General features: G+C 40.8%; 1 protein-coding gene across 1 annotated transcript; it reads right to left on the reverse strand.

The window, feature by feature from the left end:
- Positions 1 to 2,293: 2,293 nt before the first annotated feature.
- On the reverse strand, positions 2,294 to 6,706 carry LOC307258422 (FAST kinase domain-containing protein 3, mitochondrial-like; the record flags this gene model as incomplete). Its single annotated transcript, XM_080037949.1, has 9 exons — positions 2,294 to 2,431; positions 2,635 to 2,749; positions 3,279 to 3,348; positions 3,614 to 3,785; positions 3,947 to 4,032; positions 4,384 to 4,552; positions 5,054 to 5,241; positions 5,688 to 5,838; positions 6,050 to 6,706. The coding sequence occupies 9 exons, from the start codon at positions 6,704 to 6,706 to the stop codon at positions 2,294 to 2,296; spliced, it is 1,746 nt and encodes a 581-aa protein (XP_079894075.1).
- Positions 6,707 to 16,781: the final 10,075 nt, after the last annotated feature.

Genomic DNA, 16,781 nt, shown 5'->3' on the forward strand with positions numbered 1-16,781 from the left:
TCCAGGTGGCCGTCTAGATCGCAGGCTGGGGAGGAGAGAGAAGATTTGGAAAACAGAAAGGAACCAGCAGGAACCTAAGTATTTCTATCTACCCAGCGTCTCCCTCTACTCTTTTCATTAACATCCAACGTATAGTCCAATTTCCAATACACATATAATAAATGATGTTTCAGTCATATCAAGAACGTTTCAAGTGTTTTGGACAATAATGTAGGCGACACCAGGCTATTAATAGTCCTTTATTTTCACTTTGCATCCAAAAAATTTCAACTTAAGTCAGAGAAACACAAACATGTGTGAAAATGATGGCAATGACCCAAATGTAGCTGTGATGTACTTAATACTTGATTTTGCTTCTTATTGCATATGTGTGACTCTTTGGAGACATCAGAAGCAGTTAGACAGTGTGTCAGCGCTGCTCCGGTGTCCGATCATTCATTAGCACCAGCAGTCAATAACACTAGAGATAATGGTGCACAGGGGAGATATTTTCATAGCTGTTATCCTTTGGATGCTGGATGTGAATATATTTCTAACTTTGTTTTCACACCTTTTAGACCCTGCACATTTTTTGGACACTGAGCATGTTTGAACAAACTGTTGTCAGGGATTCCTTTTTTAATGAATCAACCACCAGTCCAAAGCATAATAAACACATTTATGGTTCATCTTCAGACATCAAATAAAGGCATATTCCAACCATGTCACACATTTGCACATCTCCTGTAAATTTTTTATTTTAATTTTCAAACCTTGTCCAGTGAATGAGGTCACATTTTATGTTCTAGCCCAGGGGTTTTCAAAGTGTGAGAGAGTTAGCCCCCCCTCAGAGAACAAATTTCAGCGGAGCCCCCCCCCCCAAAAAAAAGATGTTCTAAATCCCTGTGTTTTGAAAGATCTTATTTTACAAATTTAAACATATTTTTGAAACATTCTAAACATTTTTGTGCCTTTTTAAACACATTTTTTAATACATTTTAACATCTTAATCGAGTGTTTTAATCCTGCTTCCTTTAAGCATGGATAGTAGTGACTGAGTGTGCAGTGGAGTGAGAATGATAGGCAGACAGACTTGCCCAAATTATTGACTAGTTAAATGTCATTCACACACCCAGTGTTTTTTCGCTAGTGCCTCCAATGTCCTGCTGGAGGAAAATAGTAGCCAGCGGAGAACCAGAAACTCCTAGGGGGGTCCGGGGGTATGCCCCCCAGGGAGATTTTTTTTCACCTTTTTAAAGTGAAATGCATGAATCTGATGCACTTTGAGAGGAAAATTAAGAGGCTAAATATGAGGAATTTTGTGTGAACAAATAATTTGGAGACACTGGGTCTGATGAATTAGAAGCTATTGAAGAAAGACACATGGATTTTCAATAAAGATATTAATTTAAAATAAAAAAATGTATGCAGGGTCCTCTGGGTTGGGCTTGGTGCTCTTTTTCTTTAACGAGACCTATTTCTCTGTAATATAGTCAATGCATTTAAATGCAGTGAGAGGAACGAAGCAGAAGAACTCTTGTCCAGCTATGCCGTGATCTTAATATAAAAAATACAAACTAAAAAAAAGAAAGAAAAAAAAAATCACATATTCATCCGCGCCCCCCCTGCCATAACCCCGCGCCCCCCTCCCCACACAGTTTGAAAACCACTGTTCTAGCCCAAAGGAAATCAGGTACTAGGGTACAAATAGAACAACAGGGCAAACAAAAGAAAAAAGGTTTAAGACACTACACTGCCACTCAATGTTTGCATTTAATATTTTGTATTACGTTATCACATACACTATACATAGCAACAGCATAATACATTAAAAACAGAATACAAAAATAGCACAACAATTATCATGTTAGTCTCTTAGCAGCTATGTCTTCCCCTTTGTAGCAGCTGCATTTTCAAAAGGATGTTTTATTTTTCTTCATATATGATATCAAATGCCTTGGTGTTAAACACTTGTCCTTGTGAAACTATCCATTGAGATTGTCTTTACTTTGATAATCAAAGTGCACCTTGTTTCATAATATAACAGACAACTAATGGAAGGTGGGAACAGAAATGACAAAAGGTCACCAATGTATTTTTTTTTACAGTAACTTCAGTTAAATGACACCTGGGTTATAAGGCACTTATACGCATAGGAAATGTTTTATTTCCAGACAGTAAGATTTGCACTGATGTTGTCCAACCCATACAGTTTTTTTTTCTGCCAAGCTTTGTATCTTCTTCATAGCTTCTAAACCAAATGTGTAGATGCACTCCTTTGGAAGGTTGGTCGATTTGTAAAGTAACAAGAGGATCAGCCTATCAAAGTCTCTGAGGAATCTCTGGTTGAACATGTGTGATTGAACTTGAAGATGGTGGGGAAGATCTTGTTGTGAAGATATTGGACCTGTTCCTCCTGACTTCTCAGCTTCTCAAATTCAAAGTAAGGGATCTGAAAGGGGGAAAGGAGCAGAGATGTTTGCTGTGCATGTTGTGATAAAAACTATTTTGAATGGATTTCATGCCAAGGTGTTATGATGGAGCTCATTGCCTAAAAATGCAATGACGTAGTGGTAGAAATGTAGTTTAACAGAAGTTCATCATCTTTGCCAATGCCTTTGTGGAGATGTACACATTTTCTCAAGCCTTACGTACCTGCACCACCTCATAGCCCATCCGGCGGACGTGTCTCCTTTTAGTGGCTTCCTTCCCCAGCAGGTGGTGTGTGTTGTTGCAGAAACGATTCTCACCATCCAAAAACAGTGCCATCCTACACACGAATAGAACATGAAGAAAAAGTAAAAAATGATCAAGAAGTATTGGTAGGATGGCCTAGAGGAAAGGTGGCCGACCAGTAACCATGGTCTCTGGTTGGATCCCCGGCACCGGACAGAAGGGTGTTAGTTGTAAAATTAGCAGAGGCTGGTATTACGTCTACGGTGCCCACCATCTCTACCATTGTGTCCTTGAGCAAGACAATTCACCCCAAAACTGCTCCAGGGGCGCTGTATTACAGCTGACCCTGCGCTATGACCCCCTCCAAAGTGTGGTAACTTGAGAGGGGAGATGCGGAAAGACATTTCAATGTAACCATTGACTAATAAAGTAACTTAACTTAACTTAAATAGTGCAATTGTCATGCAGCCCACTTCTAACTACTGTAAACAGGCCAAGGGGTTGTTCACTTTCAAACATGTAAGATGATTAATGTGTCAATCTGATATTTATTGTTTACAGATATTTGGATATGAACTCTTCCTAACTGCACATTCCACTGTGCTGCAGACTGTGGCTCTTACCTTCTGTAAGTGTGATCCCACTCCGACAGAGGCAGAATATATCCATTCTCGTCCAGACAGATTTCCACATCTGGACAGAAAAGTGAAAGAGAACAACTTAGTACATGTGAGTACAGCGAGAGTAGCACAATTCATTTGTAATGTTTGGGTGGATACACACGAAAGGTTCTTTATAGTATGTAACTATCCTCAAGTTACACATGCACTGTTGGTAAATAAATGGTGACACTGATGCAGTTTACTTTAACTTTACATTGAGAATGTGGTGGCATTACATTGGCACTTCCACAATTGGATCATAACTAGTTGTGTACATTTGTTTGGCTATTGCTTACCTATAGTGTATCCACAGTGAGTTGAGACTTTGGTGGAGTAAACGTTTCCTCCCAGCAGCTGTGTGAGCGGCCCTTTCACCCGTTTATACAGGAGACTCTCCATAGGCGTCTCAAAGGCCTGGTCCACGGTGTAGAACTTCTTCACGTGGAAGAAGTAGGGCAGTCTGGGACCCTGATAAGGAAGAACACAAGGAGAAATCATTAGTTCGCAATGATCCCACTCAAAAATCTTTCTAAAATAAATAAGAAAATACATAGCTTATGCTTCATTGACTCAGGTTACTATAAAAGTGCTGGCACATAAGATATACAGTACAGCAGTGTGATACTCACCCAGTAGTGAGTGCACTCTAATGAGGTGGAGAGGTGGAGCTGTGTCAGTTGTCCCAGTGCGTTCTTGTCCAATGGTTCCCCCTGTGCTGTACCACAGACAAGGGCAACTAGCATTACATAATATGTTACATACTGTGTGTACAGTACATATTACATACACTGACATGTAGTTCAGCCATGTGCTGTAAAGTGAACAGTTGTTGAGACATACAATGTAATACGTTTACTTTTGTGATGCCTATAATGTTCAATTATAGACATAAATAAATGATAGATAGAAAATGATTTACAGTGCAGAAAAAAACAGCAGGACTGACCCTGACAATATTCCTTTAACTATGCCTTCTGAATCAAACAGGAAGCAAAGGAACACACACACACACACACACACACACACACACACACACACACACACACACACACACACACACACACACCTTGCAGCCTCTGTAGGAAGTGTGGGCTGAAGACTCTGGACATGTAGTTGAGTGGGAAGCGTTCCAGGTGGATGCAGGCGTGAAGCACTTCTATCAGGGAGCGAGGCTGGAAGTGGGAGAAGCGCGTAGACAAAATGCTCTCCAGCTTCTTGAACATGTGACTGGAGCACTGACGAGTAGAGATGGGATTCATTAGAACAGACTTAATTTACACAGTGCTTAAAAAAATATATATTATTTTTTTTTTTTAAACTTTTTCCTAAAACTAAATGCTCATCACTCAGTAATTTTAAATGATTGCATTGATATTAAAAGCTGCTACGAGGAACTTTTTTATATTTCTGAAACAGTCTAATTTTTACTCTGATGATGATAAATGACATACAAGACCATCAGTGCAAAGAATGCAATTTTTATAGTTTTTTCTTAATGCCTTTGTCATCGGTACGCTCACCCAGGAACAACAGCTGGCTATGTAAAAACACTACCGCTTTTGTCCAAAGGGGGTGCAAGAATGAAAAAAAAATCTGAAAGCTCCTCTGTGCACCTTTTAAATGTGGCTTCCAATTGGCCCCCCAAGCTGCAGACACATATTTTCCAATCAATCAAATACGCTTCACACACTTGCTCATCTTTTGAGTTTACATGCGGTCTTACAAACAGCCCTCACCTGTGGAAGATAGTTGAGTCGCCCCATGGCAACAATCTGTTTGGCTATCTGCAGGGTGCTGTGTCTCTCAGCGTTGCAGACAAAGTTCTCGGCCACAGCCTCGAAGATGGGCTCAGAGCGACACCTCATCTGCAGACAGTACTCCATCACGGTGCTGATCAGCTCTGGATCACACTTCCCCAGCCTCCCTGACACACACACAACACAGCAGAGAACTGTAAGCTCATTTTAGAGATCTTCTCATCCTTATAGTGTTGCCACCAAAATGACTAGAACATCTTTATGAATTAAATAGTCAGCAGTTGTGCTTGTAGTCGAAATCCATTTTTGGTGAAAATCAGAGAATATCTCCTCACAATCTGCTAACTGTACGTACTTTGAGTGCGCTGAGAACACATATCCAGTGTTCATACACAGACTAGGTTCTGTAAATGGGCATGTTGTTAGCTGTGGTTTGTCCCTATGTTTACAGGCTACCCTTAGTAGTTAGTTTTTAGCAAAGCGTGAGGTTATATTCACTCATTTTGACAAAGTGGATTTGACAACAAGCGCTCAACATAATCGCTGACTCCCCCTTTAAAAGAGAGAAAGGCATGAATGTGTCTAGAATGAAGGCTGTGCCCATAGAGCTGACCTGGTAGGTGTTTCTCCATAGCAGCCAGCATCTCTTCATCATGCTGACCCATGATGGCCAGAGCAGACAGGACCTTTATGACTTCATCGTCGCTGAAAGCTTTGAAGACTCTGGACGCTCTGTTACTCAGCCTCAGCACCAGAGAAATGGCCTGTCCAACAAAGAGCCATATTCATACTTTAAGACAGTGTGGGGGTGGGGGGGGGGAAACACTTTTGGCAATGTAAATAAAGCATTGTCCCTTAAGAGACCTACAGCAGCACAGACTACAGCTTTAACAAACATTAAGTTACAACATGTTCTAAAGTGAAATCTCATTCTACAGCTTGGATAAAAAGAGTGACTGAAACGCTCTAACCCACCTCTCTCTGCGGTAGCTTAGACAGGGCCTGCAGTATGTTGCTGACTTGACTGGCTTTGAGCCGGTGAACCAGCCTCTGTGTGCGTCTGTTCAGTGTGGACAGCATGAGAGCCTGCTGTTGACTGGCAGCGTCATAACACAGAGCCAGCAGGGAGTACACTCTGGCCGCCTCGCCGGGAGAGAGTGTGTCCTCTTCTACGGCAAACCCTACACAGTCCAGGTACTCATTTCTCAGTCGGAGGACATTGGCATTGACTGGTGCAGCTTCAGAGCCCTTTGGTTTGATGAATGGGCTGTATGGAGACATGTGTGGGACTGGGCTTGACGTTTTGTCCATTGGCACAGGTCTGCTAAACTGGCACAAGGTCAATTCGTCGTCCTTTTTCCTTGGTAAGAGCGGCCCCGGTTTGGGGAAATGGGCCGCACTCACCTGATGGACGACCGCCGTGTTTACGCGCGTGCCATGGAAAGTACGCACAGGCACAGCAGCGGTTACGCACGGTTGTTGGGCAACTACAGTTCTGGTGGAAAGATCCTCTTTAGAGCATCTGCCCACTGGAGTGCACATAGTTAGCGCACGATTGAGAGGAAAACAAGCCGAGGAGGTGTGGTGACACGCCGCTCTGACAGACGACGAGATACAAGCGATGGACTTCATGGTGATGTTTCAGTCCCTTACTATTACAGAACAACATACAAACAAGGAAAGACACTGTCAGTGGACGTCCATGCTTTCACACACAGTTCTTAGCTGCATCAAGTCAACATACAAGATGAAGGACTTCAGAACATTGTAAGGAGAGGTACACTATAGCAGTCAACTTAACATACAACCAACGGAATACAAGGGATGTGTTTCGCATATGGGCTACATTATGAATTCAACTGAATTGATCGTCGCTGACCTGTGTGAATGACTTACCTTCAGCTGGGCAGGAGTATGACGAAGAGGTGCTGCACCATGTTACAGAACTCGCCTTCAGCGTTTGATAAGAGGTTGTGTAAGATTCCATGTGTTTACATGTGCTGCCCCTCTGTGGTCAGGCTGTGTACTGCAGGCAGCCTGCATGTTATGTACTCACGTGCTTGTTCCCCCGGATTGGTGTAAACATGGTGGAACTCTAAAGGAGCCGGACGTCCTGTCATCTTTATTAGAAAGCAGCACTTAGTCATTAATAACCTCACGCCCATAGACAGTATGCATAGTATGTATAGTAAGCTCACGCCTCAAACACACTGGACGCTATACATACTATATATTATATATATATATTAAATAATATAGTAGGGGAAGGTGGGGTGATTTGTGCAACTTTTTACTCAAAGTGATTTTAAAGTGAGGCCTTGACAGTTATGTCTCCAACTCAAATATGTACATATATTTCAGGATGTTGTGCATCCCTGGCAATAAAAACGTTGGATCTGGAATAAACTGTTTAAGAAATATAGCTTTCGGAAAAAAAGTTGTCTTGTCGCACAAATGACAAAGTCACCATCATCATCTTTCTGGCCATCTGAACTCTCATCAGTGGTGTCGTTAAGTGGAATTGAGATGTCACCCTCTTCTGAGCTACTGTAGACAATCACTTTATTTTGGTGACCAGCGTATACAGCCATGCCACTGGCACAACTCTCAGAAATGTACTTTGCACTAGTTGCTCCGTGCTTGTGGAACAAACTGCCACCTGACAAATGTGATTCCCCCTACATTTCTGCCTTTAAATCAAGGCTCAAAACCCATATGTACACCCTGGTGTTTCCTCCCCATTAACCTCTGCACTACTTACTTACCTCTGCACTACTATCTGTGTTTATGTGGATGTATGGGCTTTACGTCTTTTATTTTGGTTATTGTTAGTTTACCTTCATTGTTTACCTACTGAATGCACTATGTACAGCACTTTGGACAGTGCAAACTGTCATAAATGTGCTTTTATAAATACATTTTACTTACTTACTTACTTATAACTCACCCAGGCCCTTGCGCACAAATCACCCCATCCCCAGAATTTTGGATAATAGGCATGATGCAGCAATTTAGGGCTGACATCGTGCTAACTATATAGACTCAAAGTGTAGCATACCAAAGCACTAAAACATGTGTGAAATGTTTTCAACCGTGTCTATAATTGTTCAGACACAATAATCAAAAAACCTTGATCATGGACATTTTACTTTGAAAGGCAAAACACAATTTTTTGAGCTTAAATGTGCTTATATCTTATTCCTTGTGTCTCCCTTCTTTACAGGATGAGTCAAATGGATGGCTCTTCTTAAATATGTGGTCACATTTCCAATTTCTTCCACGGTTTTCTAGAAACAATGGGTTTTGCAACTTCCAAAATGCACAAATCACCCCACCTTCCCCTATATTATATAATATGATATATTATATATATATAAATATATATATATATATATATATATATATATATATATATGTAAATATCATTTGAAATAAATACAAATACAATACAAATCATAGTTTTCACAAAAAAGGATTTCAGAAAAACAACTATTCAGGGAAATACATATTAATATAGGCCTATTTGTTGAGCTAAAAGTAGTCACAATAAACTTATCTGGTTTTCATGCCCATGCACCTTGAGTTGGCAATCCCAATGTATGAGACTGTACAATGACAATACAGGCTTCCGTGTCTTATCTTAAATAGAGGCCTATGTGGAATGCACATGTTCAATAACAATTCTGTTTATTTTTTGTTTATTAATAATTATAATAAATAAAACAACTGCTTCATAGAGAAATAGAATAATACTATAGTATTAACACAGGCTAGTTGTAATAAATACATCTAGATGGTATAGTATAAGATTATAGGGGTGGAACTCTGTACAAGCCCATTGGGCTTCGTTCCCTCCTTGCACCATTCATGTTAATGTGTGCTAAATAAATAAACTAAACTAAAACTAAACATCTGATGTTGCCAGGTAGTTCAAACCCCAGTGTTGGTGTTTATCATTTCTATTTGGGAATTATTCAGTTATTAATGAAAAGTGTTTATTATTACATTAATAAATACTTTTCAGTTTCACATGATTCAGTTTTATGTGTTGATATGTTGTACGTGGATGGAGTAGATTATGTTCAAGATTCTCTGCTGTTTTTTTCCTAAGGTCAAATATCAAATTGACAGTTTTCCTAAGTAGCTAAAAGGACAAGGGCCCCACTGAAGGATAAGCATTTAGAAGCTTATCCTTCTAAATGCTTATAGCAATTAGCTATACATTACAAATCATTGTTTATCCTCAAATACATCTGCCCTTCAGTTACACTCCAAAACACACAGTAGCCAGTACACTACACACATAGGCAGGTCTCATGCATTTATTTACTTCAATGTTTTCCTGTTCTTGCCATCCTTTTTTATACAGTTGTGTTGTTATATCGAAATACAATTCAGCATGACTGTTTAACTAACTCTTTAACTAATAACTTTGAGTGTTGTTAGTTTATGAATGTACACCACTGTGTGGCCTAACACTCTCACACGCTATGGTCATATGAGCCTCTGAGGTTAAAGGAATACTTCACCCATACGGAACCAGCGTTCTATCATTATAAAATCACTATTATAATATAATGAATGAGGTTTTTCTTTCCTCAGTCTTCCCTTAGTCTTCCCGTGGCCCAGCTGTCCTGTTAATCCTAACCCTTACTGTGATGTCACAAGAAGGAAACTGTAGGGTTAGACAGTGAGACCATGAAACACTCTTTCTGCCATTTCTCAGGCTAGGATGATCCGATTTAATTTTTCTTTGCACATTTATACTACATAGGATCTCCAAGTTCAATACACCTTCATATTCCAACCGGTGAAGTAGATCTTTAAGAGTCGTTTTGATTTGCTATTGTATGAGGATGTGTGGATCTGTTCTCTTACCTTTATTTATACAGGTATATCCCATTGAGACCGAAGACTCTTTTTCAAGGGAGACCTGTTCCCATTCCCACGTTACCAATCGCACACACATTCATACACCGATAGCAGGCTAACTATCGACATTCACACGAGGCAAGGTGGGTTAAGTGTCTTGCCCCCCGACTGGATACTTGTTTCAATATGTCAGTAGTATTAGTATACTTCTTCAGACTTACTAAGATTCATAAAAGTGCTAAACAATATACTGTACTTACATGTTGAATGTGTAGTCTGTTGAATTTCTGTTGTTTCCCTTATAATGCTAATCATTATACAGCTCTGGAAAAAAATTAGAGACCCTGCATTCTTCTTAAATTTTCATTTACAGGTGAAACTCGAAAAATTAGAATATCATGCAAAAGTTCATTTATTTAAGTAATTCAACTTAACAAGGTGAAACTAATATATATCATAGACTCATTAAATGCAGAGTGAGATATTTCAAGCCTTTATTTGTTATAATTTTGAAGATTATGGTTTACAGCTCATGAAAACCCCAAATTCAAAATCTCAGAAAATTAGAATATTACATAAAATCAATAAAAAAAGGATTTCAAATACAGAAATGTCGGCCCTCTGAAAAATATAATCATGCATATGTACTAAGTACTTGGTTTGGGCCCCTTTTGCATGAATGACTGCCTGAATGCGGTGTGGTATGGATGCTATCAGCCTGTGACACTGCTGTGGTGTTATGGAAGCCCAGGATGCTCTGATACCGGCCTTCAGCTCATCTGTGTTGTTGTGTCTCATGTCTCTCATCTTTCTCTTAGCAATGCCCCATAGATTCTCTATGGGGTTCAGGTCAGGAGAGTTTGCTGGCCAATCAAGCACAGTAATCCCATGGTCATTGAACCAGGTTTTGGTGCTTTTGGCAGTGTGGGCAGGTGCCAAATCCTGCTGGAAAATGAAGTCAGCATCTCCATAAAGCTTGTCTGCTGTAGGAAGCATGAAGTGTTCTAAGATCTCCTGGTAGGCGGCTGCGTTGACTCTGGACTCGATAAAGCACAGTGGACCAACACCAGCAGATGACATGGCTCCCCAAATCATAACAGACTTAAACTTAAACAGTGTGAACTTCACACTGGACTTCAAGCATTTTGGATTGTGTGCCTCTTCTTTCTTCCTCCAGACTCTGGGACCTTGGTTTCCAAATGTGATGCTAAATTTGCTCTCATCGGAAAAGAGGACCTTGGACCACTGAGCAACAGACCAATTCTTTTTTTCTTTAGCCCAGGTAAGACGCCTCTGACGCTGTTTGTTGTTCAGAAGCGGCTTAATGAGAGGAATTCGACATTTGAAGCCCATGTCGAGGATCTGTCGGTGTGTGGTGGCTCTTGAAGCAGTAATTCCAGCCTTAGTCCACTCCTTGTGAAGCTCCCTAACACTTTTGAATGGTCTTTTCCTCACAATCCTCTCCAGGCTGCGGTCATCCCTGGTGCTTGTGCACCTTTTTCTTACACACTTTTTCCTTCCATAGGAGACTATGGTCCGATTCAAGCACTAAGTAAATGCATTGAACAAATCAATGACTGGATGTGCCAAAACTTTCTTCAATTAAACAGCGACAAAACTGAAGTAATTGTCTTTGGTGCCAGGGATGAACAATCAAAAGTCAGTGCACAGCTTAAATCTGTTATGTTAGAAAGCACATACCAAGCTAGAAATCTTGGAGTAGTGATAGATTCCGACTTGAATTTCAAAAAACACATTAAATCAATTACTAAGTCAGCCTACTACCACCTTAAAAATATATCGAGAATTAAAGGGCTAATATCTCAGCAGGACTTAGAAAAACTTGTCCATGCATTTATTTTTAGTAGACTTGACTACTGTAATAGTGTCTTTGCAGGCCTTCCTAAAAAATCAATCAGACAGCTTCAGCTAATTCAGAACGCTGCTGCTCGAGTCCTCACTAGGACCAAAAAAGTAGATCACATTACCCCAGTTCTTAGGTCTTTACACTGGCTTCCTGTCACTCAAAGAATTGATTTTAAAATATCGATGATGGTCTACAAAGCCTTAAATGGTTTAGGGCCAAAATACATTACTGATCTGCTGATACGTTATGAGCCGCCCAGAGCCCTTAGGTCGTCTGGGACAGGTCTTTTAAAAGTCCCCAGAGCTAGGACTAAACAGGGAGAGGCGGCATTCAGCGTTTATGCGCCCAATGTCTGGAACGGACTGCCAGAGAGTCTGAGGTCCGCTGAGACTCTCAGCTCTTTTAAATCGGGTCTCAAAACGTTCTTGTTTCCCTTTTAACCTGTAATTTTTTTTGGTAAAATGTTTTAATTCTTTTATTTAAATGTTGTATTTTTATCCATGTTTTAAATTTTTTTTTTTTTTGTATTTGTATTCTTTATTTGATTTTAACCCTGTGAAGCACCTTGAGTGGCCCTGTGCCTGACATGTGCTTTATAAATAAAATTGCCTTGCCTTGCCTTGCCTAGTTTTCTCGCACGAAAATAAAATGTTATATACGGTATTGGAGATACGTATCTACTGAGATATTTTCCAAAGTCCATACTGATCTTCCAGAATACGTTTGTATTCTAGAATACTCTGTGAAAAAACCTTGGTCACTTGGCGTTTGTATATCTTTAGTGGTCCGCTGATATGGGTTCAAATAAAATGCAATTACTCAATAATAATAACAAATTAGAGACAAAATGTAACTTACATCTTGATTAAAGCCACACGGACAAAATATTTTGTTTATTTTTTAAATATAACTTGTGAGTGCAGATATCAGGCGATGCCTATCATCGCAAAATGCCAGTAATATGCCTAATGAATCAGTCTACCTCTAATATCTTTGTCTGTACTGCAGGTTTATGTACTGCACAATCGTGGAGCGGTGCCAGTCCGTTATGAGGTGGACAATGCCGTGTTGTCACAGCTACAGGAAGACAACTTCAACCATCCAGTGCTGTGCTGCCTCAATCCAGAGGGAGAGGTTCTGCCTGGGAATACCACCATGATAGAATGGATCTTTGCTCCGTTGGAGGCTAAGATGTACCACGTAAGCATCCAGCCATACTCGGCTTAGCTGCTGCTGCACTCTTAGGCCCGGGACACACAGCCTGTGTCTGCTGCACGTCTGCCTTTTTTTCAGCAATCAAGTTAACGCACTAGAGCAGCAACACATCCAACCTCTGACGCCCTGTCCAACCACTTCACCTCAGGAGGGTGGCCTATTTTTTCCAGCGAGACGCTTTTTCTCTCTCTTTAACTTAATACTTTGAAAATACTCTATTGACAGTCATATTGACTTCATAACAGCAGCATTCACTGCAGTTTCAACATTTCCTGTGTCTCTTTAAAAATAAAACTTCCCACAAGCGCAAATGTGGAGAGACACAAACAAAAAAGGCAATGAAGCACGGATTACTGTCGAAACTCAATGTTAATCATATGTATCATAACAGGCTTCATATTAATGGGAATTATCAGAGGAACATTCTATGTAGAAAGACAGGGCTTTTAGAAGCAGCGCTGCAGAAGTGACGTTGTATGTGTGGCCGACAACAGCGTGAGAGACGCAGCAGTAACAGACGCAGACGCGCTCCAGAGGTAGACGCAGGATGTGTGTTCCAGGCCTTACCACTGTACACACAAACACTCTATACAACTTTGATTTATTATTGGCAGCATAAGTTTCTCTCCATGGCACGTTTTCTTGAAGCATTGTGTTAAAGCTCATAACAATTTAGGATGCCACCTGAATCAAAAACTGATGCTTCTAAACAACAATATAAATAGTTATCATAAGATACACAATTCAATGAGTTTTCCTTTCATCACATTCACTTTATTCTCAAATGTCTAATCTCTTTGATTTTGTTCTTGTGTTTCATCAGTTTGATGTTCCTATCCATGTCCATGATGGAGACTCCACGCTTGTAAAGTTTGAGGGATGTGGGATCAATTCCCCTTCACCGATATCCTCAAACCCATTCAGTTGCAGTGATATTAAGGCAACTGAACCTTGTGTCCAGAGGATGCCCTTTCCAGGACAGGTGAGACCAGGTTTTCTTCTCTTTTCAAATCCTACTTCATTTGAGTTTATTCCAGCGAATAGCAGCAGTCTGCTCCTCATAAGCCTTTGTGTAGGTGACCACCTAAGGCTCTTTGCACTCATGTCTTTCCTTATGTGTGTGTAGGTGGCATTCCTGTCCGTGGACAGTGTCTTTCTAGGTGACATCCCTGTGTGCTCACGATCTTCAAGAATCTTCTTCCTGAACAATTTGTCCTACAAGGACACTGTCCACTATACATGGGACTTGCTCCAGCAGGTACAGGAAGGTTTTGCATGTGAACAATGTTTAACAAATTATTGTAGATTTCAACATTTTCAGTAAGGAACTAGCAGAGCCTCCTCTCTGAATTTGAAAAGTGTTCTACTGTAATATCCCTGCTTACCAGGTTTCCGTGTGTGTGTTTGTGTGTTTTGCGTTTTGCCAGGATGTGCAGATCCAACCGGAGCGAGGTTGTCTGTGTCCAGGGGAGAGTGTCCTTTGTGTCCTCACCTTCACTTCTACTGACTACCCCTCTATTTATCAGCTAGATGTCATATGTCAGGTACCACAGACAGCAGTACTAGTTTGAATTCATAGCTGCATTAAGAGATGTGAGGATTTTTGTTTTAGTCGAGTGAAGTTCAATCTAATATTCACAGAATCTTTTTTTGTCCCTTGTATAGCAGACTATTGTTTAAGATGAAGTCTTCTTTCCTCATCAGTTTATTCAGGGAGCAGCGCTGACTCAGTACCGTGATGCTTTGCGGCTTTTGGAGGAAGAGAAAAAGAGACAACAAGATGAATTCACCATCACGGACAAAAATCTTCCAGAAAGCTATGGAACTTTGATGGATAAGGTTCTTCTTCAACAGCACAGTCATATATTGACAGTTATGCTGCACTGTCTTCTTCAGCCCAGTAACCCTCTGTCTTGTTGCAGGAACTTGTAGCTGCTCCAGTGAGAAAAGGGCTACCACTCACGAAATACAAGGTGGTCTTCACATGTAACATGTCTTGTGTATCAAATGAATTTACAGATATTCCTTTTGACTGTTTCCTTTGTTTCTCCACTCCAGACTCTTCCTCCAATCCTTGCCAGTAACAGTGGTAGTGGTGAGACAGTGGGCACTATAGGTACCAAGATGACCAGGGCTGAGCGGCGGGCACAGAGACAGACTGTAAGAGTATGTTTGCGCCCTCAACGCCCCAAACCTGCTTTGTTGCATGTGGGAGTCACAGCACACTCCCATGGGATTCTAGAGTACCTCACACACTTCCCCGACTTGTTCAATGAGCGCTATAGGTGAGGATTCTTTCACAGTTCACACACAAAGACGGACTGAACTTTGATGCGCTACTTTTTTTTTTAGAAGAATATCTTTAATACATATGTTAATGAAAAAACCTGTAAAAGATTTATGCAAAAAGTTGAGCATCCGCCTGATCTCATTCATCAACCATTTTGCGTCCGTGCTGTGTTCCTGAAGATGCTTCCAGCCAGTCAAGGCCCAGCAACCTGACAACACTTCCCCCCCTACCGGGCTGTCTTCACAGACACATGATGCTGTGAGAGACATCACCACACACATACTCAGCTCCCTGCTCAGGTAATATGGCACTTACCACACGCATTCCATTCAGACATCCATGCTGACATATGCACAGGGGTTAATATCATTGTTCCATGAGTGGAATCTTAGGATAAGGTTTTGGATTTTACAAATAAACTAAAAGCATCTTGGAAGGAATTGAGTACACTCACCGGCCACTTTATTAGGTACACCTGTTCGATGGCTTATAAAAACAAAAAGCTAATCAGCCAATCACATGGCAGCAATTTAATGCATTTAGGCATTTAGACGTGGTCAAGACAATGTACTGAAGTCAAACCGAGCATCAGAATGGGGAAGAAAGGGGGTTTAGGTGACTTTGAATGTGGCATGGTTGATGGTGCACGGCAGGATGGATCCATTCTTTCATGTTGTTTACGCCAAATTCTGAACCTGCCATCTGAATGTCGCAACTGAAATCGAGACTCATTAGACCAGGCATTATTTTTCAATCTTCTATTGTCCAATATTGGTGATCCTGTGAGAATTGTAGCCTCAGTTTCCTGTTTTTAGCTGACAGGAGTGGCACCCGGTGGGGTCTACTGTTGCTGTAGCAGATGGGCTACAGTGTAGCCCATCTGCTTCAAAGTTGGTCGTGTTTTGCATTCAGAGATGGTATTCTGCATACCCTGGTTGTAACGAGTGGTTATTTGAGTTACCGTTGCGTTTTGATCATCTCGAACCAGTCTGCCCATCTTCCTCTGACCTCTGACATCAACAAGGAATTTTATGTCCACACAAATGCCGCTCACTTGGAATTTTTAATTTTTTCTGACCATTCTCTGTAAACCCTAGAGATGGTTTAGAGTGAAAATCCCAGCAGTTTCTGAAATTCTCAGAACAGCCCTTCTGGCACCCTCAACATTGCCATGTTCAAAGTCACTTAAACCCCCTTTCTTCCCCATTCTGTTGCTCGGTTTCAACCTCAATAAGTTGTCCCGTCCAGGTCTACATGCCTAAATGCATTGAGTTTCTGCCATGTGATTGGCTGATTAGTTATATGTGTTAACAAGAAAATGAACCGCTGTACCTAATGAAGTGGCCGGTGAGTGTATATGTGTGTGGTTTCATTTATTGTTTTGTTTTATCTATTAAATTATTCTGAAATGGTTCTAGGGCTTTTGAGTTATCTGAAATGCATTTAACTTGATTTTACTTTGT

Source organism: Ammodytes marinus, assembly GCF_949987685.1.
Source record: "Ammodytes marinus genome assembly, chromosome: 12".
Lineage (NCBI taxonomy): Eukaryota > Metazoa > Chordata > Actinopteri > Uranoscopiformes > Ammodytidae > Ammodytes > Ammodytes marinus.